At 43.7% G+C, this 23,015-nt stretch overlaps 1 protein-coding gene across 1 annotated transcript in view; it reads right to left on the bottom strand.

Moving 5' to 3' along the window:
- Window positions 1-1,333: 1,333 nt before the first annotated feature.
- Window positions 1,334-23,015, bottom strand: part of LOC310720344 (uncharacterized protein) — a 388,245-nt gene continuing 366,563 nt past the window's right edge. The window contains exon 2 of the mRNA XM_083530867.1: window positions 1,334-1,674. Coding sequence (XP_083386993.1) covers window positions 1,406-1,674 — 269 coding nt within the window. The 3' untranslated portion in view covers window positions 1,334-1,405. The remainder of the gene's footprint in view (window positions 1,675-23,015) is intronic.

The raw sequence follows: 23,015 nt of genomic DNA, 5'->3' as shown, positions 1-23,015 counted from the left end.
GTTCTGCACGACTTGGTAGGGATAGTTGGCTTCTAAAGCAATGATGTGCCATCAGGAGAGTGATAGCCCGCAAGTGTCCCTTCTACCTGGGGCATTGTCATCTAACACTGCACAATGGTCAAATTAAGCTTTCTTAATAACACGCACTGCTTGATCTTCCCCCCAGATGCTCTAAGCACAAAACATGTAGGTCATCACCTGAGATGAGCTGAAAGGACAGTGGCACGCAGCTCTTGGGAGACTCTCGAGACATGATTTTCTTATATTTTTTATTTTTGTCTTTTACAGTGCACATTAAACTCACAGCACACACAAAATGTGGTCTCAGAAGACAAAGAAACCTAAAATTGTGTCCATGTCCCTTCTATTTATGGCCTGGCAGGTGCATGCATTCTGATGACGTCACCTGCCAAGGTTATTTAAGCCAAATTCTGGGCGGGTTGGACACACATGCTTCACAACTGGTCAAACAATGTTCCCTTAGCGTTAGGAAACGCGGCATAGAGTAAAGCTATTGATAGCGAATGCAAAAAAATCCATAGCGATATGGATTCTTTAGCATTTCATGTCCAGCTTCAATAATTTCTCTTAAATGGAGAAAATCCTAACAATTCTGCATATCGATGGAGATAATGAGTGAAGGATGAAAGGAATAAAGACATTTGTTCAAGTAAATGTATAACCTGGGGGCCCGACTTCGCCCTGCAGGGGAATCTGGAGGCCCGACTTCGCCCTGCGGGGAGCCTGGAGGCCCGACTTCGCCCTGCGGGGAGCCTGGAGGCCCGTCTTCGCCCTGCGGGGAACCTGGAGGTGACTCTGGAGGCCAGCCGTCGTCCTGCGGTGAACCTGGGGCGAGCCGTTGCCCTGCGGGGGAACCTGGGGGCGAGCCTTCGCCCTGCGGGGGAACCTGGGGGCGAGCCTTCGCCCTGAGGGAGACTTGGGGGCGAGCCTTCCCCCTGAGGGAGACTTGGGGGCGAGCCTTCGCCTTCTGTGGAGCCCGGGGCGAGCCGTCGCCTTCTGTGGAGCCCGGGGGCGGCAGTGACGACCTCTTCGCCGCCAGGCGGCGGTACGACGACCTCTTCGCGGCCAGGCGGCGGTACAACGACCTCTTCGCGGCCAGGCGACGGTACAACGTCTCCCTCGCGGCTAGGCGGCGGTACGACGAACTCTTCGCGGCTTTTGAATGGGGGGCACCCTCGGCGGAACTCGGTGGCTGAGCGGCACATTTGTCGGAATTCAGTGGCTGAGCGGCACCCTCGGTGGAACTCGGTGGTTCGCGACGGGTCCGTGGCGGAGAGGCGCGCTCCTGGAGACACTGTGGCGGAGAGGCGCGCTCGTGGAGACACTGTGACGGAGAGGCGCGCTCGTGGAGACACTGTGACGGAAAGGCGCGCCCACAGGAACCTCAAAACAGGGCAGCACGCTTATAGATGTTCTGTTTCAGCACGGACAGCTCGTGGGAATGCTGGGATGCCATGGCGCGCTCGCTGACGCTCTGAGATGGTGCAGAGCGTCCGCGAGAACCCCGGAACACAGCAGCGCGCTTGTACAGATCCAGGGGCAGAGCCGTGTGTCCGTGAAAGCCCTGGAACGGAGCCTCGCGTTCTTGGATGCACAGGGATGGAACCGAGAACCTGGGAGAATCCTGGAATGAAGCTGCGCGCTCTGAAGCACCTTGGACCACTGCCGAGCACCGTGGAGAATCCAGAACCAGTGCCGCGCACTCCGAAGAATCCTGGGTTTGAGTCACGTGCTCTGAAGAACCCTGGGACAGGGAAAATCTTGCAGAAACCTGAACCAGAGCTGCTTGTCTTTGAGGACCTTGAGGCAAAGTCACGTGCTCAGCAGAACCTTGGAACGAAGCATTGTCCTCCTCGAGGGGACTGTCATGGAGATCCGCTACCTCTATCCCACACATCCCCAGAAGAAGCTCGCAAAATTCGGCGAGTGAGCCAAAATTGCCCCCTTCGGCGCTCCATAATTTGCTGGTTTTAGAGAGAGTGTCACCAGACAGGAGAGAAATGCAGAAGGTGATCTTGGCTCGTTCGGAGGGGAACTGGGAAAAATTTTCCTCCGCATACTCGCCGATGCTCCTCAGGAACCTGGCCAATTCGCTGCTCTCTCCAGAAAAACGAGCAGGGAAATCCTTTGCGCTCGCTGAGGGGGGTGGTGCAGCCGCGCTTGCATGATCCGGCGTCAGTGGATCTAAACCGTGAGGAGCGGCATGGAACTTCCGGGAGAAATCCGAAGTCGGGTTCGGCTGCCGCTCCATCGCGGTCGAAATCGCTGGAGGGCGATTCCGTTTTCGGTTCAGGTTGGTTCTTCTGTAAGGCTGATAACTCAATCATAGTTTATTCCGTCAGTTCAACAAAGAAACACTCACAGTTGCCGTGGCGAGAAAACAACCAAAGAATATCCGCTCGAGACGAGTAATCCAAAACGAAACTTGGAGTCCGAAAACGATAGTAAAGCTGCAACAGCAAAGAGTAATCCGCACTTAGACAAAGAGTCTGGAAACAGAACCAGCGGGCAGGCTGGCGGTCGCGGGAACATGAGATGATCAGCATGACAGTTCAAGAACCGATAGCCTGTGACTCCAGAACATGAGTTTATATAGTCTAAACCTAGAGAGCCAAAGCTGTTGGTCATCAAGGCAGGCACGGGATAACGAGGCAGCGTGACTGCTACCGAGGGAGGCGTGGCAGGGGGATCCCTGACAGCAGCCGAGGGAGGTATGGCAGGGGATCCCTGACAGTTATGCATTCATTTATTCATTAATTTTCTCCTGCTTATCCGTAATTCGGGTCGCGGGGGTAGCAGTTGAAGGCGGGGGCCTGCAATCCTCACAGCACCGTCCCTTATGGTCCCTCCTGCAGGTGGTGAGCCCACGGGAAGCAGTTATGCATTAATTGTTTAATTAATGATAATTTTCTTTGGTAGGATGATTTCGTCGCGACATTGTTTTCCTCACCTTAGATGTAAGATGCAAGATTAGAAGACGTTTTTTACGGTCTGTCTAATATAGGTGATATTGTCTAAAGTATCCAAAAGAATCCACGATAATTTATATACCCGAAAAAAAATAGATAAATGAAAAATTAATTGTTTAAAAAAATAAAATAAAAAAGTGAGAAAAGAGAAAAGGAACTAAAGAAAAATGGACATTTTGAAAAGGCTTTAAAATTTTTTTCAAAAGACTTCAATCTTGTTTTGGCTTTATAGCTAATTTTTTTCTCCTAACTTACAAAATTTGTGATCCAATTGGAGAGACTGGATTACCTTTTTTTGTTTGAAGACTGCGATCCCCCTGGTGCCTAGCGCAGCTGTATTGTCTAAGTGTTATGTGTTGTGTGTATCGTCTGTATGTTGAGTGTTGTGTGTCTGTTCTTTGTTTTGTGTGAAGAAGATGGGTCATGACATTTCTCGCTTATTGCCGGAAGAAAATCCCAAAGATTTTATGTATGGGAGTTGTGCCGGTTATTGAACTAATCCTTATTTAGACCATTTGGCATTATGGAGTGAAATTGTATTACATCTAGATACTTTTTTCTAGAGCTTTAGATACTGCTAGAGGTTCCTAATATGCTCCAGGTTTTGCTAACCCGTTATGCTCTGCACTGCACAAGAGGGAAGTGGTGCATTCCAGCCTCAGCACAAAACTCAAGGAGGAGGTCCTAGGAGAAAGGGGAAGTTCATCTTTTAGGGAATAGACAGATTCCAATTTTATGTCCTGTAACTCACCTTTTGCCTGTGGTGACACCGACTGGTACTAATTTTTATCATAGCTTTACAATAATTCCAATCTCGTCTTTAAACCTTTGAGAAAGAGATATGATGCACAAAATTGGAATGGAAATTCTGTTTTTTGAAACCAATGTCTCACTGTCTTTTTCTTCTGTCCTCATGCTCTCAACCGAGCCACAGAGGTCCTGCCTGATGAACCAAATTTAGGTGAAGTTAACCCTAAATTATGGGCCTCTCTCTCAAAGATGAGGCAGGTTTAATCCAGGTAAAACCATATCATGCACTCATGAAAACACACCATCCGATTTTTGTTAAAGAATATGCATTGTCGAAAGAGAAGAATGTTGGCATTGCTCCAGTTATTGACAATTTATTGTCACAAGGTGTTTTGATTGAGACACATTCACCGTATAACACACCGATTAATCCCGTCTTGAAAGCATAAAAAAAATGCTGGAGGTTAACACAAGATTTACGTGAGATTAATAAATTAGTTATTCCGTAAGCTCCTTTGGTGCCCGATGTAGCTACCATTGGTAACTCTATACCAGCGACTCACAGATTTTTTACTGTGATTGATCTCTGTTCTGCTTTTTTCAGTGTCCCTTTGGCCTCAGAGACGAAACCGCTTTTCGCGTTTACCTACAGGAGACGTCAATTCACCTGTACCCATCTTCCTCAGGGTTTTTTTGACTCGTCAGCCGAATTATGCTAAACCTTTTTACATCTATGTGCACAAACGTGGTGGTACGGCTGCGGGGATCCTAGCCCAGGAACACGGTGACAGATATCTCCCTGTTGCGTATCTTTCCAAATCTTTAGACAACATAGCACAAGGGTTGCCTTTGTGCTTGCGTGCAGTAGCTGCTGCGACTCTGATGGTTTCGGGATGCTGAGAAAACGGTGCTGTCACATCCTTTGATACTGTACACCTCACATCAGGTAACAGCTATTTTACACAACATATGACAGCACAACGTAGATTGGTTATGAAACCACACTCTTGGCAACGGAAAACTTAACCATTAAGCCTCTTCTCTGCCGCATTCAGCTGTAGTAGCGCTGCGTGATCTGCTAGACGATATTGATTTAGATGGTTTTGACGACGCACATGATTGCCTTGAACACATTGAACAAGAGACCTTTTGTAGGCCCAATCTTTTAGATACGGCCCTGGAAGAGGGGGATTGTCTATATGTAGATGTTCATGTTCAAAACCTTTTGATGATGTGTATTTATGTGGATATGCGGTTGTAAGATTACCTGATTTAATAGTTGAATCTAAATCATTACCATACACATCAGCATAAGCTGCAGAGTTGGTCACACTTACAAGAGCATGTCAGTTGTCTGAAGGTAAAGTAGTGACTATATACACTGAAGTATGCTCATGGTGTTGTGCATGATTTTGCCAAAACATGGAAGCAAAGAGACTTTAAAACAGCTGATGGAAAGCCCATAGCACATTTTAATCTTATAGGCGACTTTTTAAAAGCTCTTCAACTCCCTGCCAAAGTGGCCATAGTTACACATATGCCACCTGTAGGAAATTTTAGATACCTGTTGGTTATAGTTGACAGATATAGTTGACAGACGGGCATAGCAGGTCGTATGGAAAACCTCTCCAAGAATTAAGTTTCGTTTGGGCATGATAAAAATCTAACACTGTCCAAATGTTGATCACAAATGATAATAATAACAAACTGCGTAAATAAAAAACACCAAGCAATTTTGTTTTCCATTTCTTTCCTCTAACCGTATTGAAATTGAACCAAACCGTGACGTAAAAACCGAGGTATGAACCGAACCATGACTTTTGTGTATTGTTACACCACTATTTAATAGTATTTTCTCCATAAATCTACTTTTTATATTTAAGTACACTGCTTTATGTAGTATAATTATGGAAATTGTACAATGCCTAATATAAAGCAATGAAAATCCCTCATTATTGTTTAAATAATCAAACTGGACAGTCAGCAATAGAGTAGATCTAAATACTCTAAAGAGATGATAACTGTTGTGTTTATATAAGTATATGTGTCATGAGCAGGACCATAATTATTTCCAATCCAATCAAAGAAGTTAAAAATAAAATAAATACAAACAGATATAGGGGTATTTTCCTAGAGGCTCATTAAAAGAGATATTGTTAGACCTTTATTTGCAGATGTAACTGCCAAAGGTATCTTTTCAATGACAAAGTTATTAACTGCCAGCAACCAAGGTTAAGAGCAAGAGATCTATGGAAATCAAAATTGGAAAAGAGGGACACTCTAGCAAAGGAAGGACATTTTTATCATATCTTGGCTCATGATAGATTATCAGTGTCATTGTGAAGTATGAGGCCACTGCTTCGTTATTTAAAACACTCATAAGTCTCTCATTTTCATCTGCCTTATGGAGAATTGCCAACACATTCAGATGAGCTGTCAAAAAACCTTTAAAAATTGATTACTGCACAGATAGAAAAGTATGACTGCTACACAGAGGTAAAGAGTACATTATAAAGCACAGATTTTAAAGTGCCATTTCTGCTGATATTATCTATAATTTTTTTTAAGCTTTTCTTTTTACTTTATTTCTTTGTAAAATCATTATTGTATTTTCACATTGGCATGCCAACATAATAACCATGTCTGAGAAGTTTTCTGTCACCCCTATGTTCATTGATCTATTTCTATTCAGCATATCCAACAACGGGACACAGGAGAGCCCAGAGACTGTCCCGTGGGTAGAAGACTTGAATTTGTTATATTTAATAAAAAAAACTTAAAATACACTGAAAGTGTGCAAAATATAAAAAATCTTGTATTAGACAACCTCTTCAACCTCATAATAGGCTGATAATAACATAATTTGTAAGTAAGAGAAAGCACTCTGTCATAGGAGACTGGTTTATTAATTAAGCAAATCAATCAAAAAGAATAACAAAATATAACCCCAAGGTAGTATGCTTGATTTCCATATTTTTGGATTTAATAATGTTTAACTCTTTAATATTAATTAACTTTGTTACCATCTATTCATCCCATTAATGGACTATTCATCCCATTACACACACACACACACACACACACACACACACACACACACACACGTGCATCTCAATAAATTAGAATATCATTAAAAAGTTTATTTATTTTTGTAATTCAATAAAACAAAAGTTAAACTTGTATATCATATAGATTCATCACACAGAGACTGATATATTTCAAGTGTTTTTCTTTTAATTTTAATGATCTCAAAAAATTGGAATACTTCATAAAACCAATCAAAGAATTTTTTTTTGTGAATTGTTGGCCTTCTGGAAAGTACCGTAATTTCCGGTCTATTAAGCGCACCCAAATATAAGCCGCACCGACTGAATTTGACAAAGATTTATATTTTGAACATAAATACACCACACCTCTCTATAAGCTGCAGGTGCCTACATTGAAACTAATGAACTTTACACAGGCTTAAACAAAAGACAGTGCCTGTTACATGGCTTGTATCTAAACAGTAGCCTACCTAAATCTAAACTGTCTTCCTATTTCCTTTCATAACAATTTCTCTCGGGAGTTTTACTTTTGGCATCGTCGTGTGTTTAAAAATCACCATCGGTGAAGCTTTTCTCCCGATGCTGTGCAGCTCAGAACACAGGTGAAGTGCGTTTTTTCATGCGCGGTTGTTTTTAGCGTGACGAATAATTCGCCTTTCCTGTTGACGGTCCGATTGAGAGGCAGGTCAAACGTCAGAGGAATCTCATCCATATTTATGATGTGGTGCAGCCCGATTCAGTGGGAGTGCACCCAATTTGATATGGTTCATCTGAACCTGTTCGGCAATTTCATTGGTCTAATGTTATGGAGCTCAGTTTTTTGGCATGAAGCTTGTAAAACCGGGAAAAACCCAGGAAAAAAATCTGCTTCATTGTTTAAGCCGCGGGGTTCAAAGAGTGGGAAAAAAGTAGCGGCTTATAGTCCGAAAAATACGGTATGTTTATTTACTGTATATGTACTCAGTAATTGGTAGGGGCTCCTTTTGCTTTAATTACTGTGATCAGTCTGTGGCACTGCTGAGGTGGTATGGAAGCCCAGGTTTCTTTTTGCATTTTTTGGTCTCTTGTTTCTCATTTTCCTCTTGCCAATACCCAACAAATTCTCTATGGTATTCAGGCCTGGTGAGTTTGCTGGCCTGTCAAGCACACCAACACCATGGTCATTTATCCAACTGATGCTTTTGGCAATGTGGGCAGGTGCCAAATCCTGCTGGAAAATGAAATCAGCATCTCTGTAAAGTTGGTCAGCAGAGGGAAGCATGAAGTGCTTTAAACATTCGTGGTAGATGGCTGGCTGACCTTGTTCTTGATAAGGTCACAGTGGACCACTGCCAGCAGATGACATGACTCCCCGACCACCACTGACTGTGCAAACCTCAAGCAACTTGGATTATGTGCCTCTCATCTCTTCTTCCAGACTCTGGGACCTTGTTTTCCAAATGAATTACAAAATTTTCTTTCCTTTCATCTGAAAAGATGACTTTGGCCCACTGAGCAACAGTCCAGTCCTTTTTGTTCTTTGCACAGGTTAGACACCTTTGACATTGTCTTTGGTTTAGGAGTGGCTTGACACAAGGAATGAATCAGTTGTAGCCCATGGATACATCTGTGCATAGTGGCTCTTGAAACACTGACTCCAGCTGCAGTCCACTCTTTGTGAATCTCCCCCAAATTCTTGAAGGGGCTTCATTTCACCTTTTTCTACCAAATCTTTTCCTTCTATCAAAACTTTCCAAAGTTCAAAACAAATTATGCAAAGATGTTGTTCATGGACTACAGTTCAGCGTTTAACACCATAATTCCCTCCACACTCACCTCTAAGTTGGAGGTCCTGGGACTCCTGTGTCAATGGATCGCCAACTTCCTGACAGACAAGACCACAAGCCGTACGGGTGAGAAAACACACCTCATCCACCCTCACCCTCAGCACTGGAGCTCCCCAGGGTTGTGTTCTGAGCCCCCTGCTGTACTCGCTGTACACATATGACTGTGTGGCCACATCCAACTCCACCACCATCATCAAGTTTGCTGATGACACTGTTGTGGTGGGCCTGATCTCCAACAACGACAAGACGGCCTACCTACAGGAGGTTAAAAACCTGGAGAGATGGTGCCAGTAGAACAACCTTCTCCTGAACGTCAGCAAAACTAAGGAGTTGATCGTGGACTTCAGCACAAAGCGAGAGCGGTCATACCAACCGCTTAACATCTGCGGGACTCCAGTGGAAAGAGTGGACAGAGTTTCCGGTACTTAGGTGTTCACATCACACAGGATCTGTCTTGGTCCTGTCTCACTAACACCCTGGTGAAGAAGGCCCGGCAGCGTCTGTACCATCTGAGACGCTTAAGGGACTTTAAACTACCCTCTCAGGTGCTTAAGACTTTCTACACCTGCACCATTGAGAGCGTTCTGACGGGTAGCATCACTTCCTGGTTTGGGAACAGCACCATGCAGGACAGACCTCCAGAGGGTGGTCACTACAGGACATCTACAGCACGCGGTGCAGGACCAGAGCCAGGAAGATTGTAAAGGACCTCAGCCATCCCAACAATGGACTCTTTTCTTTGTTGCGTTCAGGGAAACGCTTCCGCTCTCTGAAAGCGAACACAGAGAGAATGAGGAAGAGCTTCTTCCCGCAGCCCATTCAGTGTTTAAACCAGGAAACACCCAGGATCTAAAAGATGGTCCACTCTCTCCATCATCACACTTCTTCTCTGTACAGATCTCACCTTTCGCACCACGACACTTTAAACTCTGGACTTGCACAGCAAAGTGCACTTTATATTTATTTATTTTATACCACACCATTCTGCACACGGACACTTTATGGACACTCTATACCGCACACGAACACTTACGGACCCTTACACCACACCATACTGCACACGGACACTTTATGGACAACCCACCACTAAAATTGTCTATTGTTTACACTTTGGTACAAATTGTTTACTGTTTCACTGTCTACTGCCATCAGGATTTTCTTTGTATATACATTTTTCTCTTTGTTCACATTCATATCTTTATATATCCTTTATATCTTATATTTTATTTTATATAGTTTTTATACTTTATTTATCTGCTTTTTTTCTTTCCCCCCACCCTATTCCCCTCTTCCCGGACCATCGTATAAAGCATTTCACTGCATGTCGTACCCTGTATGTATGCGTATGTGATGAATAAAATTTGATTTGATTTGATTTGTGCTTGGATACAGCACTCTGTAAACAGCCAGAAAAAGAAAGGAAAAATTCTGGAGTGAGTTAGATGAAGTGGTAGAAGGTGTACCTAAGAATGAAAGATTGGTGATTGGGGCAGATTTCAATAGGCATGTAGGTAAAGGGAACAATGGTTATGAGGAGGTGATGGGTGGGTATGGCTTTAAGGAGAGGAATGCAGAAGGGAAGATGGTGGTAGATTTTGCTAAAATGATGGAAATGGCAGTGGTGAACACTTATTTTAAGAAGAAGGAGGATCTTAGGGTGACGTATAAGAGTGGAGGAAGGTGCACACAGGTGGACTATGTTCTATATAGGAGATGGAACTTGAAGGAGATTGGAGACTGTAGGGTGTTGGCAGGGGACAGTGTAGCTAGATGCAGCAGCAGGTAAAAAGGGGTGTGGTGAAAGCCAAGAAAAAGGCATATGAGGAGCTGTATGAGAAGTTGAACACTAAGGAAGGAGAAAAGGTTTTGTACTGATTGGCCAGGCAGAGGGACCGAGCTGGAAAGGATGTGCTGCAAGTTAGATCAATAAAGGATGGAGATGGAAATGTGTTGACTAGTGAGGATTGTGCGTTGAGAAGACAATTTTGTATTTGGTGTATTTTGAGTATTTTGAGCAACTGATGAATGAGGAAAATGAAAGATAGAGAAGGTTGGATGGTGTGGAGTTGGTGAAGCAGGAATTGGATAGGACTAGTAAGGAGGAAGTGGGAGCAGCAATTAAGAGGATGAAGAGTGGAAAATCAGTTGAACCGAATCAAATCAAATTTTATTTGTCACATACACAAACATACAGGGTACGACATGCAGTGAAATGTTTTTTACGACGGTCCGGCAAGAGGGAATAGGATGGGGAGAAAAATAAAACAATGAAAAAGAAGGCAGATAAATAAAGTATAAAAACGATATAAAATTTAGGGTGGGTTTGTGATTGTCCATAAAGTGTCCGTGTGCGGTATGGTTTGGTATAAAATAAAATGTAAAGTGCACTGTGCGGTGCGAGTCCAGAGTTTAAAGTGTCGTAGTGTGAAAAGTGAGATATGTGCAGAGAAAAAGTGTGATGATGGAGAGAGTGGGCCAGTTTTTAGATCCTAGGTGTTTTCTGGTTTAAACTTCGAATGGCCTGTGGGAAGAAGTGCCTTCTTATTCTCTCTGTGTTTGCTTTCAGGGAGCGAAAGCGTTTCCCTAAATGCAACAAAGAAAAGAGTCCATTGTTGGGATGGCTGAGGTCCTTCATAATCTTCCTAGCTCTGGTCCTGCACCGCGTGCTGTAGATGTCCTGCAGGTTAGGGAGCTCGGTGTGGATGGTACAATTAGCTGAACGCACCACCCTCTGGGGGGCTCGCCTGTCCTGCATGGTGCTGTTTCCAAACCAGGAAGTGATGCTACCTATCAGAACGCTCTCAATGGTGCAGGTGTAGAAAGTCTTTAACATTTGAGAGGGTAGTTTAAAATCCCTTAAACGTTTCAGATGGTACAGATGCTGCCGGGCCTTCTTCACCAGGGTTTTGGTGTGACAGTACAAAGACAGATCCTAAGTGATGTGAACACCTATGTACCGGAAACTGTCCACTCTCTCCACTGGGGTCCCGTTGATGTTTAGTGGTTGGTATGACCACCCCTGCTTCGTGCCGAAGTCCACGATCAACTCCTTAGTCTTGCTGACTTTCAAAAGAAGGTTGTTCTCCTGGCACAATCTCTCCAGGTTTTTAACCTCCTGTAGGTAGGCCGTCTCATCGTTGTTGGAGATCAGGCCCACCACAACAGTGTCGTCAGCAAACTTGATGATGGTTGTGGAGTTGGAAGTGGCCACACAGTCATATGTGTACAGTGAGTACAGCAGGGGGCTCAGAACACAACCCTGGGGAGCTCCAGTGCTGAGGGTGAGGGTGGATGAGTTGTGTTTGCCCACCTGTACGGCTTGTGGTCTTGTCTGTCAGGAAGTTAAAAATCCATTTGCACTATGGAATTATGGTGTTAAATGCTGAATTGTAATCCACAAACAGCATCTTTTTATAACGATGACATACCAGTAGAAGCATGGTGATGTTTAGGTGAAATGGAATTGGAGTTTTTAACAAGATTGTTTAACAGGATTTTGAAAGGTGGGAAGATGCCTGAGGAATGAAGAAGGAGTGTGCTGGTACCGATCTTTAAGAACAAGGGAGATGTGCAGACCTGCAGTAACTACAGGGGAATAAAGTTGATCGGTCACACCATGAAGTTATGGGAAAGAGTAGTGGAAGCCAGGCTGAGTGAAGAGCTGACCATCTGTGAGCAATCGTATGGGTTTATGCAGAGGAAGAGCACCACAGATGCAGTATTTGCTTTGAGAATGTTAATGGAGAAGTATAGAGAAGGTCAGAAGGAGTTGCATTGTGTGTTTGTGGATTTAGAGAAAGCCTATGACGGGTGCCAAGAGAGGAGTTGTGGTACTGTATGAGGTCAGGTGTGTCATAGAAGTATGTGATGGTGGTGCAGGACATGTTTGAAGACAGTGTGACAGCAGTAAAGTGTGCAGTGGGAATGACAGACTGGTTCAAGGTGGAGGTTGGACTGCATCAAGGTTCGGGTCTGAGCCCTTTCCTGTTTGCAGTGGTGATGGACAGGTTGATGGACGAGGTCAGACAGGAGTCTCCATGGACTATGATGTTTGTGAATGAAATTGTTATTTCTGGTGATTTGCAGGTTGAGAAGAGTCTAGAGAGGTGGAGGTACATGCTGGAAAGAAGAGGAATGAAAGTCAGTAGGAGTGAGACAGAGAACATGTGTGTGAATGAGAGGGAGGGCAGTGGAGTGGTGCAGTTGCAGGGAGAAGAGGTGAAGAAGGTGGAGGAGTTCAGGTACCTGGGGTCAACAGGGCAAACTAATGGAGAGTGTGTTAGAGAAGTGAAGAAAAGCATGCAGGCAGGGTGGAGTTGGTGGGGAAGAGTGGAAGGAGTAATCTGTGATAGAAGGGTATCTGCGAGAGTGAAAGTTTATAGGACTGTGGTGAGACCTGCGATGTTGTATTGTTTAGAGACAGTGGCATTGAGAAAAAGACAGGGGGTGGAGTTGGAGGTAGCAGAGCTGAAGATGTTGAGGTTTTTGTTGTGATTGACGAGGATAGACAGGATTAGAAATGAGTTCATTAGAGGGACAGCGCATGTAGGACGTTTTGGAGACAAGGTGAGGTAGGCGAGATTGAGATGGTTTGGACATGTTCAGAGGAGGGACGTGGGGTATATCGGTAAAGGAATGCTGAGGATGGAGCTACCAGGAAGGAGGAAAAGAGGAAGACCAAGGAGGCGGTTTATGGATGTGGTGAAGGAAGACATGCAGGAAGTTGAGTTGACAAAGGCAGATGTAGAGGACTGAGGGGTATAGAGACGGATGATCCGCTGTGGCGACCCCTAATAGAAGAAGCCGAAAGAAGAAGAAGATGATTATGGTCAGGATTATGGTCTAAACTTCCCATTAGCTATATGTTCACATGACTCGGTCACATGTCCCTAATCACTCACACTTTTTACACCTGATTAGCACATGTATAGAAGTCTTAGCTTTACCACAGTCTTTGTCTGATGCTTGTCTTCTATGGTTGATGTTGGTTTAGCTCATGCTCAGGTTTATGGTTATGATTCACATTATCTGATCTTTTTCTTTGTTTTATATCTTTGCACTTTACCTTAATTAGCATGTTAATATTAGTAACTTCTGAAGACTAATTAGCTTAACTTATATGTAATACTGACAGAAATTCATTCTAGTTGATTAATTGTCAATTGTGTTAACAGTAGCTTTGAGCAATATTAATCATTTCAAAATAAGGAATGAGTCAGTAGAACCTGTTTTGTGCATGTGAGAAAAAGGACTATGGAGAGACTTGGATGCCTTAATTAACAGTTATTTCCACTTAATAAAAACACATTAAACCAAAAAACTCAAAGATTTTTTTAGCTAGTTAAGTTCCACCAAGTTTAATTTTCAGATAGGTGTGTAATGTTGGCTCTGCCGGCTCCATTTCTTTCTAGCTTGTTCAGTCTAATGAAAAGAAAACTGTCATAAGTAGGCTGTCAGTAGTAACACACAGGTGAGAACACTTCTGATGCTCAACCATATTCTCTCCCACAGTAGCTAGTACTCAGCACCAAAGTAATAACTTAATATTTATTTGCATATTAAGTGTATCAGGATATATAATATTTCAAAAAGTGCTATAATACAGACATCGTTATTAGAATTCTATTAGACCACATGAACATTAACACACCTGGTCCTGTAGACCAACTGAAGTGTGGAAATGCAAACCTATTAAACTTAATTGTGGAAAAATGTGACACAGAACAATTAATTTCCTTTAAAATTCTTATACTTTACTGCTTGAACTTGATGATGGCTGTCCTACTGTAACTGCCTTGCACAGAATAATTTGCTGAGTGATTTGTGCTTTGTTATCAGACTGTAGGAGAGATGACTAAAATGTCATGTAGTGTAGCTCATGGAACTTGCCCCTGCTAGCAGGAGTGAATAATTTGCACTGTTTAACCAAAGGCAAAAAGAAAAAACATTCTCACTCATTGTAGCAAACTATATATAACAAACCTATGCCTGTACATACATACACATTCCAAACAGGCTATAATTCTCAAAAAAATTTAAATATAGGTGTAACAGTACACAGATTCGCTAACTGTTTCGTTACAGAGCTTTTTGTTTGGTGCACGTCAAGTCAATAAGCTTTTTATTGTCAATTCAACCATAGACAGTGGAATGATTTATTTTAATTTTTTTTGCATGTTTGTCACACTTTTTAATGTTTCAGGTCAGTGAAGTTTTTAAATAAAGGTTTTTATTATTGAGGGAAAACAAAATCAAAAACTACATGGCCCTGTGTGAAAGTGTTAAAACTGTGGTTTATCACACCTGAGTTCAATTTCTCTAGCCACACCCAGGCCTGATTACTGCCACACCTGTTCAGAATTAAGAAATCTCTTAAATACGACCTGCCTGACAAAGCAAAGTACTGAAGACTGAAAGAGCCTCAAAAGCTAGATATCATATCGAGATCCAAAGAAATCCAGAAACCAATGAGAAAGAAAGTAATTGAGATCTATCAGTCTGGAAAAGGTTATAAAGTCGTTTCTAAAGTTTTGGGACTCCAGCGAACCGCATTGAAAGCCGTTATTCACAAATGGCAAAGACATGGAATGGTGGAGAACCTTCCCATGGGTGGCCGGGCCGACCAAAATTACCCCAAGAGCACAGCGACAACTCATCCAAGAGGTCGCAAAAGACCCAAAAACAACATCCAAAAAACTGCAGGCCTTACTTGCCACCACCATACTCCACCATAAAAAAGGGACCGGACAAAAATGGTCCAAGACGAAAACAGCTGCTGAGCAAAAAGAACATAACGGCTTGTCTCAGTTTTGCCAGAAAACATCTTGAACCCAAGACTTTGGGGAAAATACTCTGTGGACTGACGAGACAAAAGTTGAACTTTTTGAAAGGTGTGTGTCCCATTTACGTCTGGCGTAAAAGTAACACCGCATTTCAGAAAAAGAACATCATACCAACAGTAAAATATGGTGGTAGTAGTCTGATGGTCTGGGGCTGTTTTTGTGTTTCAGGACCTGGAAGACTTGCTGTGATTAATGGAACTATGAATTCTTCTTTATACCCCAAAAATCCTGAATGAAAATGTCTGGCCATCTGTTTGTGACCACAAGCTAAAGCAAACTTGGGTTCTGCAGCAGCACAATGATCCAAAACATACCAGCAAATCCACCTCTGAATGGCTAAAGAAAAAGCCTTTGGAGTGGTTTAGTCAAAGTCCTGAACTGAATCCTATTGAGATGCTGTGGCATGACCTTGAAAAAGCTAGTTCATGCTTAAAAACCCTCTAATGTGGCTGAATTTCAACAATGTTGCATAGATGAGTGGACCAAAATTCCTCCACAGCGCTGTAACCGACTCATTGCAAGTTATTGCAATTGTTGCTGTTAAGGGTGGCCCAACCAGGTATTAGGTTTAGGGGCAAACACTTTTTCACACAGGGCCATGTTGTTTAAATAAATAAAATAAAAACTTTCATTTAAAAACTGCATGTTGTGTTAACTTGTGTTATCTTTTACTAATATTTAAATTACTTTGATGATCTGAAATATTAAAGTGTGAAATATGAAACCAGGAAGGGGGCAAACACTTTTTCACACCACTGCATAGCTGACACAGTACAATGTGAAATGAGATAACGTTCCTTTAGAAACCTTAGCGGTCATCCATGGCTTCTGGTTGGAACGTGTGGTGATGGTTTTGGAGATGGTCATGTCATCAATGCACTTGCTGATGTAGCTGGTCACTGTTGACGCGTACTCCTCCAAGTTGATGAAATCGCTGTTGGTTGCAGCTTCTCTAAACATGTCCCAATCCGTGCATTCAAAGCAGTCCTGGAGAGCAGACAAGGATCCTGCTGGCCAGGTTTTCACCTGCTTTCGAGCTGGTTTAAACGGATGTTGATTTAGTCTGTATGCTGAGATCAGCATAACAGAGATGTGGTCTGAGTAGCCGAGGTGGGCCGGGGGGTTCGCCCAATATGCGCCCAGGATGTTTGTGTAAACAACCAGCCTGTTTTCTCCTCTGGTTTTAAAGTCTACATTCTGGTCCCGTAGAGTACACTGACCACTTTTTTAGCATTAGCGCTAGGTGGAATGTACACTCCGAGCACAAAATGCAGCTAGCCCGTCCAGTTGAATGGCCGCGTCCAGAACTCTGTCGCTTAGCCATGTCTCGGTAAACACAAAGACGCAGCAGTGTCTGTACTCACACCAAGTAGCTTGCTGGAGTCTGATGTAGTCCTATTTATTGTCCAGGGAGCCGACATTTGCTAGCAGAATGGATGGTAGCTTTAGCCTAGCACTCTCCCCCGCTCGCTTTCTTCGCTTCTGCTTCCTCGCGCAACGTTTTTGATTTCCACCTCCTCTGTCCGTCCCCCCGCAGGCGATGGCGGAGTCTGGAGGCCTGGTCATGTAGCTTCTGCCGCAGATCATTATGGTGGTGTTGGGGTTTTTTAAGTGTTCCTGGAGTGTTTGGCAATGTTACACAAGGACACCGGTCTCTCCGATGTCCATATGTTGCTTAAGGCGGGCTACAAAGTGAAAGTAGCACCATTTTAGACCATGTGTACCGAATGCAAACCTTTTTACATGTAGAACATAATGTGTTCATGAGGGAACTCGGAATTTAATTAAGTTCTCTTGAAAGGAGAAATTTCTGACAATTCTTATGTGGCAGCGTGTGTGGAGGAGCACAGGATCAGAACAGGAGAACAGAAGAATCCACAGAATCGTCTCTCCCCATTACCAGGCAGTCACAATGCATATCTTAAACAAGTATCTGCAATTAAATTTTTTACAGACACTTATCCTTAGATTATAAAAGGCAATGTTACTTTGGCTTTATGATGGCATTTTAGAAATTATTTTTATGAAGAGTGAATTTGTACATATACAGTGAGGAAAATAAGTATTTGAACACCCTGCTATTTTGCAAGTTTTCCCACTTAGAAATCATGGAGGGGTCTGAAATTGTCATCGTAGGTGCATGTCCAACTGTGAGAGACTTAATGTAAAAAAAAAAAAATCCAGAAATCACAATGTATGATTTTTTTAACTATTTATTTGTATGATACAGCTGCAAATAAGTATTTGAACACCTGAGAAAGTCAATGTTAATATTTGGTACAGTAGCCTTTGTTTGCAATTACAGAGGTCAAATGTTTCCTGTAGTTTTTCACCAGGTTTGCACACACTGCAGGAGGGATTTTGGCCCACTCCTCCACACAGATCTTCTCTAGATCGGTCAGGTTTCTGGCCAGTCACTGAGAAACACAGAGTTTGAGCTCCCTCCAAAGATTCTCTATTGGGTTTAGGTCTGGAGACTGGCTAGGCCACGCCAGAACCTTGATATGCTTCTTACAGAGCCACTCCTTGGTTATCCTGGCTGTGTGCTTCGGGTCATTGTCATGTTGGAAGACCCAGCCTCGACCCATCTTCAATGCTCTAACTGAGGGAAGGAGGTTGTTCCCCAAAATCTCACAATACATGGCCCCGGTCATCCTCTCCTTAATACAGTGCAGTCGCCCTGTCCCATGTGCAGAAAAACACCCCCAAAGCATGATGCTACCACCCCCATGCTTCACAGTAGGGATGGTGTTCTTGGGATGGTACTCATCATTCTTCTTCCTCCAAACACGTTTAGTGGAATTATGACCCAAAAGTTCTATTTTGGTCTCATCTGACCAAATGACTTTCTCCCATGACTCCTCTGGATCATCCAAATTGTCATTGGCAAACTTATGACGTGCCTGGACATGTGCTGGTTTAAGCAGGGGATCCTTCTGTGCCATGCATGATTTCAAACCATGACGTCTTAGTGTATTACCAACAGTAACCTTGGAAACGGTGGTCCCAGCTCTTTTCAGGTCATTGACCAGCTCCTCCCGTGTAGTTCTGGGCTGATTTCTCACCTTCCTTAGGATCATTGAGACCCCACGAGGTGAGATCTTGCATGGAGCCCCAGTCCGAGGGAGATTGACAGTCATGTTTAGCTTCTTCCATTTTCTAATGATTGCTCCAACAGTGGACCTTTTTTCACCAAGCTGCTTGGCAATTTCCCCCTTAGCCCTTTCCAGCCTTGTGGAGGTGTACAATTTTGTCTCTAGTGTCTTTGGACAGCTCTTTGGTCTTGGCCATGTTAGTAGTTGGATTCTTACTGATTGTATGGGGTGGACAGGTGTCTTTATGCAGCTAACGGCCTTAAACAGGTGCATCTAATTTAGGATAATAAATGTAGTGGAGGTGGACATTTTAAAGGCAGACTAACAGGTCTTTGATGGTCAGAATTCTAGCTAATAGACAGGTGTTAAAATACTTATTTGCAGCTGTATCATACAAATAGATAGTTTAAAAATTATATATTGTGATTTCTGGATTTTTTTTTTTTTAGATTATGTCTCTCACAGTGGACATGCACCTACGATGACAATTTCAGACCCCTCCATGATTTCTAAGTGGGAGAAATTAATAATTAAAAATAAATACTTATTTTCCTTACTGTATATGCATCTAACTTCCCATGGGCTCCCACCTGCAGGAGGAACCGTAAGGGACGGTGCTTAGACTGCTGCCCCTGCGGCGCGAATTACGGATAAGCGGGAGAAAATTAATGAATGAATATGCATCTAAATTCAATGTAGCTACAAGTATGATTTATTGTAATTTGCAATATATCTGCATATTTCAAGGCTTAATGCAAAACCCAGAATAAAATGGTGGTGAAGGATTTAGAGCAAGACAACAGGACAAATCATTTTTTATTAAATCCAAATAAGTAGTGGTGTATGAAATAGAACACACACACCATGAGAAGGAGCTGCATCCTAAATACTGAGTACTTCTGGGTCATGGGTCACATGCTGAGTCCTAGCTATATACATTAGCCAGAACTGTATGAAGTATTGTACTCATTCCTTTATTCATGCTCTTTATCTTTCTAGTCTACAGACCTTTTATTCTGTTTGCTTGACTAAGTATTTATGTTTTGCAGTTTATTGGATTGTTTGCTACACTGACTGCCTGTTTTGTTTCAGACATTACAGCCTGTTCTATGACCTCCTTTATGCTAATGTTTTGGATTCATCTGGTTATAAAATAAACCCACATTTGTATTCTATTCTTTTGAGTGTGCCATTACTGTATGTTACAGAATACTTTGCATGATGAGAATGTAGTGGATGTTTCACAGGCGGTCACAACATACCAAGGAGAAATGCTTGCGGCCTATGTGGATTAGCTCAAGGCTCACAGCTGCTAATGCTGACATCCTACAAGCCCTCCGTGCTCTGCCTGCCGACCAACCTGAATCTCCAAGACTGGCAATTGCGGAAAAATTATACAGTTCTGCCGACCATTGCGTGGGTTCCTCAGACAGTGCAAATTATTTATCGCATTATTTATCTTCTTCTTCTTCTTTCGGCTGCTCCCATTAGGGGTCGCCACAGCGGATCATCCGTCTCCATACCACCCTGTCCTCTATATCTGCCTCTTTCACACCAACTACCTGCATGTCTTCCCTCACCACATCCATGAACCTCCTCCTTGGCCTTCCTCTTTTCCTCCTACCTGGTGGCTCCATCTTCAGCATTTTTCTACCAATATAATTCATGTCCCTTCTCTGCACATGTCCAAACCATCTCAATCTCGCCTCCCTCACCTTGTCACCAAAACATCCTACATGTGCTGTCCCTCTAATAAACTCATTTCTAATCTTGTCCATCCTCGTCACTCCCAACGAAAACCTCAACATCTTCAGCTCTGCTACCTCCAGCTCCACCTCCTGTTTTTTACTCAATGCCACTGTCTCTAATCCATACAACATCGCAGGTCTCACCACAGTCCTATAAACTTTCCCTTTCATTCTTGCAGATACTCTTCTATCACAAATCACTCCTGTCACTCTTCTCCACCCACTCCACCCTGCCTGCACTCTTTTCTTTACTTCCCTAACACACTCTCCATTACTTTGCACTGTTGACCCCAGGTACCTGAACTCCTCCACCTTCTCCACCTCTTCTCCCTGCAACCGCATCACTCCACTTCCCTCCCTCTCATTCACACACATGTACTCTGTCTTACACCTACTGACTTTCATTCCCCTTCTCTCCAGCGCATATCTCCACCTCTCCAGGCTCTTCTCAACCTGCTCTCTACTCTCACCACAAATCACAATATCATCTGCAAACATCATAGTCCAGGGAGACTCCTGTCTGACCTTGTCCGTCAACCTGTCCATCACCACTGCAAACAGGAAAGGGCTCAGGGCCGATCCTTGATGCAGTCCAACCTTCACCCTGAACCAGTCTGTTGTACCTACTGCACACTTCACTGCCGTCACACTGTCCTCATACATGTCCTGCACCACCCTCACATACTTCTCTGACACACCTGACCTCCTCATACAATACCACAACTCCTCTCTCGGCACCCTGTCGTACGCTTTCTCTAAATCCACAAATACACAATGCAGCTCCTTCTGTCCTTCTCTATACTTCTCCATCAACATCCTCAAAGCAAATAAGGCATCTGTGGTGCTCTTCCTCGGCATGAAACCATACTGTTGCTCACAGATGGTCACCTCTTCTCTCAGCCTGGCTTCCACTACTCTTTCCCATAACTTCATGGTGTGACTGATCAACTTAATTCCCCTGTAGTTACTGCAGGTCTGCACATCTCCCTTATGCTTAAAGATCGGTACCAGCACACTCCTTCTCCATTCCTCAGGCATCCTCTCCCCTTCCAGAATCCTGTTAAACAATCTGGTTAAAAACTCCACTGCCATCTCTCCTAAACATCTCCACGCTTCTACCGGTATGTCATCTGGTCCAACCGACTTTCCATTCTTCATCCTCTTAATCGCTGCTCTCACTTCCTCCTTACTAATCCTATCTACATCCTGCTTCACCAACTCCACATCCTCCAACCTTCTCTCTCTCTGATTTTCCTCATTCATCAGCTGCTCAAAATACTCCCTCCATCTTCTCAACACACTCTCCTCACTAGTCAACACATTTCCCTCTCCATCCTTTATTGCTCTAACTTGCAGTACATCCTTCCCAGCTCGGTCCCTCTGCTTGGCCAATCGGTATAAATCCTTTTCTCCTTCCTTAGTGTCCAACCTTTTATACAGTTCCTCATATGCCTTTTCCTTGGCTTTCGCCACATCCCTTTTAACCTGCTGCCGCATCTCCTTGTACTCCTGCCTACTCTTCTCATCACTCTGTCGATCCCACTTCTGTTTTGCCAATCTCTTTCCCCTAATGCTCTCCTGCACTTCCTCATTCCACCACCATGTCTCCTTGTCTTGCTTTCTATTTCCAGATGTCACACCAAGTACTTTTCTAGCTGCCTCCCTCATCACTCCTGCAGTAGTTGCCCAATCATCCGGCACCTCTTCACCACCACCAAGCCCCTGTCTAACCTCTTCCCTGAACCTCACACTACACTCTTCCTCCTTCAGTTTCCACCATCTTATTCTTCTTTCAAACCTTACTTTCCTCCTCTTCTTCTTCGCCTCCAAAACCATCCTACAGACCACCATCCGATGCTGTCTAGCTACACTGTCCCCCGCCAACACCTTACAGTCTCCAATCTCCTTCAGGTTGCATCTCCTACACAGAAGATAATCCACCTGTGTGCACCTTCCTCCACTCTTATACGTCACCCTATGATCCTCCTTCTTCTTAAAATACGTGTTCACCACTGCCATTTCCATCCTTTTAGCAAAATCTACCACCATCTGCCCTTCCACATTCCTCTCCTTAAAACCATACCTACCCATCACCTCCTCATCACCTCTGTTCCCTTCACCTACATGCCCATTAAAGTCTGCCCCAATCACCAATCGTTCTTTCCTAGGTACACCATCTACCACTTCATCTAATTCACTCCAGAATCTTTCTTTCTCCTCCATCTCACAGCCAACTTGTGGAGCATAGGCACTGATGACATTTATCATCATCCCTTCAACTTCCACCTTCACGATCATCACCCTATCAGAAACTCTCTTCACCTCCACTACACTCTTACTGTACGCTTCCTTCAGAATCACCCCTACACCATTTCTTTTCCCATCCACACCATGATAAAACAGTTTAAACCCACCTCCAATGTTCCTGGCCTTACTCCCTTTCCACTTGGTCTCCTGAACACACAACACATCTACCTTTCTCCTCTCCATCATATCAGCTATCTCTCTCCCTTTACCCGTCATAGTACCAACATTTAAAGTACCAACCCGAACCTCTACTCTCCTACACTGCTCCTTTTCCTGCCGTCTCTGTAGACGCCTTCCTCCTCTCCTTCTCCTCCTTCGGCCAACAGTAGCCCAATTTCCACCGGTACCCTGTCGGCTAACGATACCTGTGGCGGTCGTTGTTAACCCGGGCCTCGACCGATCCGGTATGA

The sequence above is a fragment of the Silurus aristotelis genome, assembly GCF_946808225.1.
Source record: "Silurus aristotelis genome assembly, chromosome: 2".
NCBI classification, from domain to species: domain Eukaryota; kingdom Metazoa; phylum Chordata; class Actinopteri; order Siluriformes; family Siluridae; genus Silurus; species Silurus aristotelis.
The sequence above is the reverse complement of the archived record's forward strand: the minus strand, read 5'-3'. Positions and strand labels throughout refer to the sequence as shown.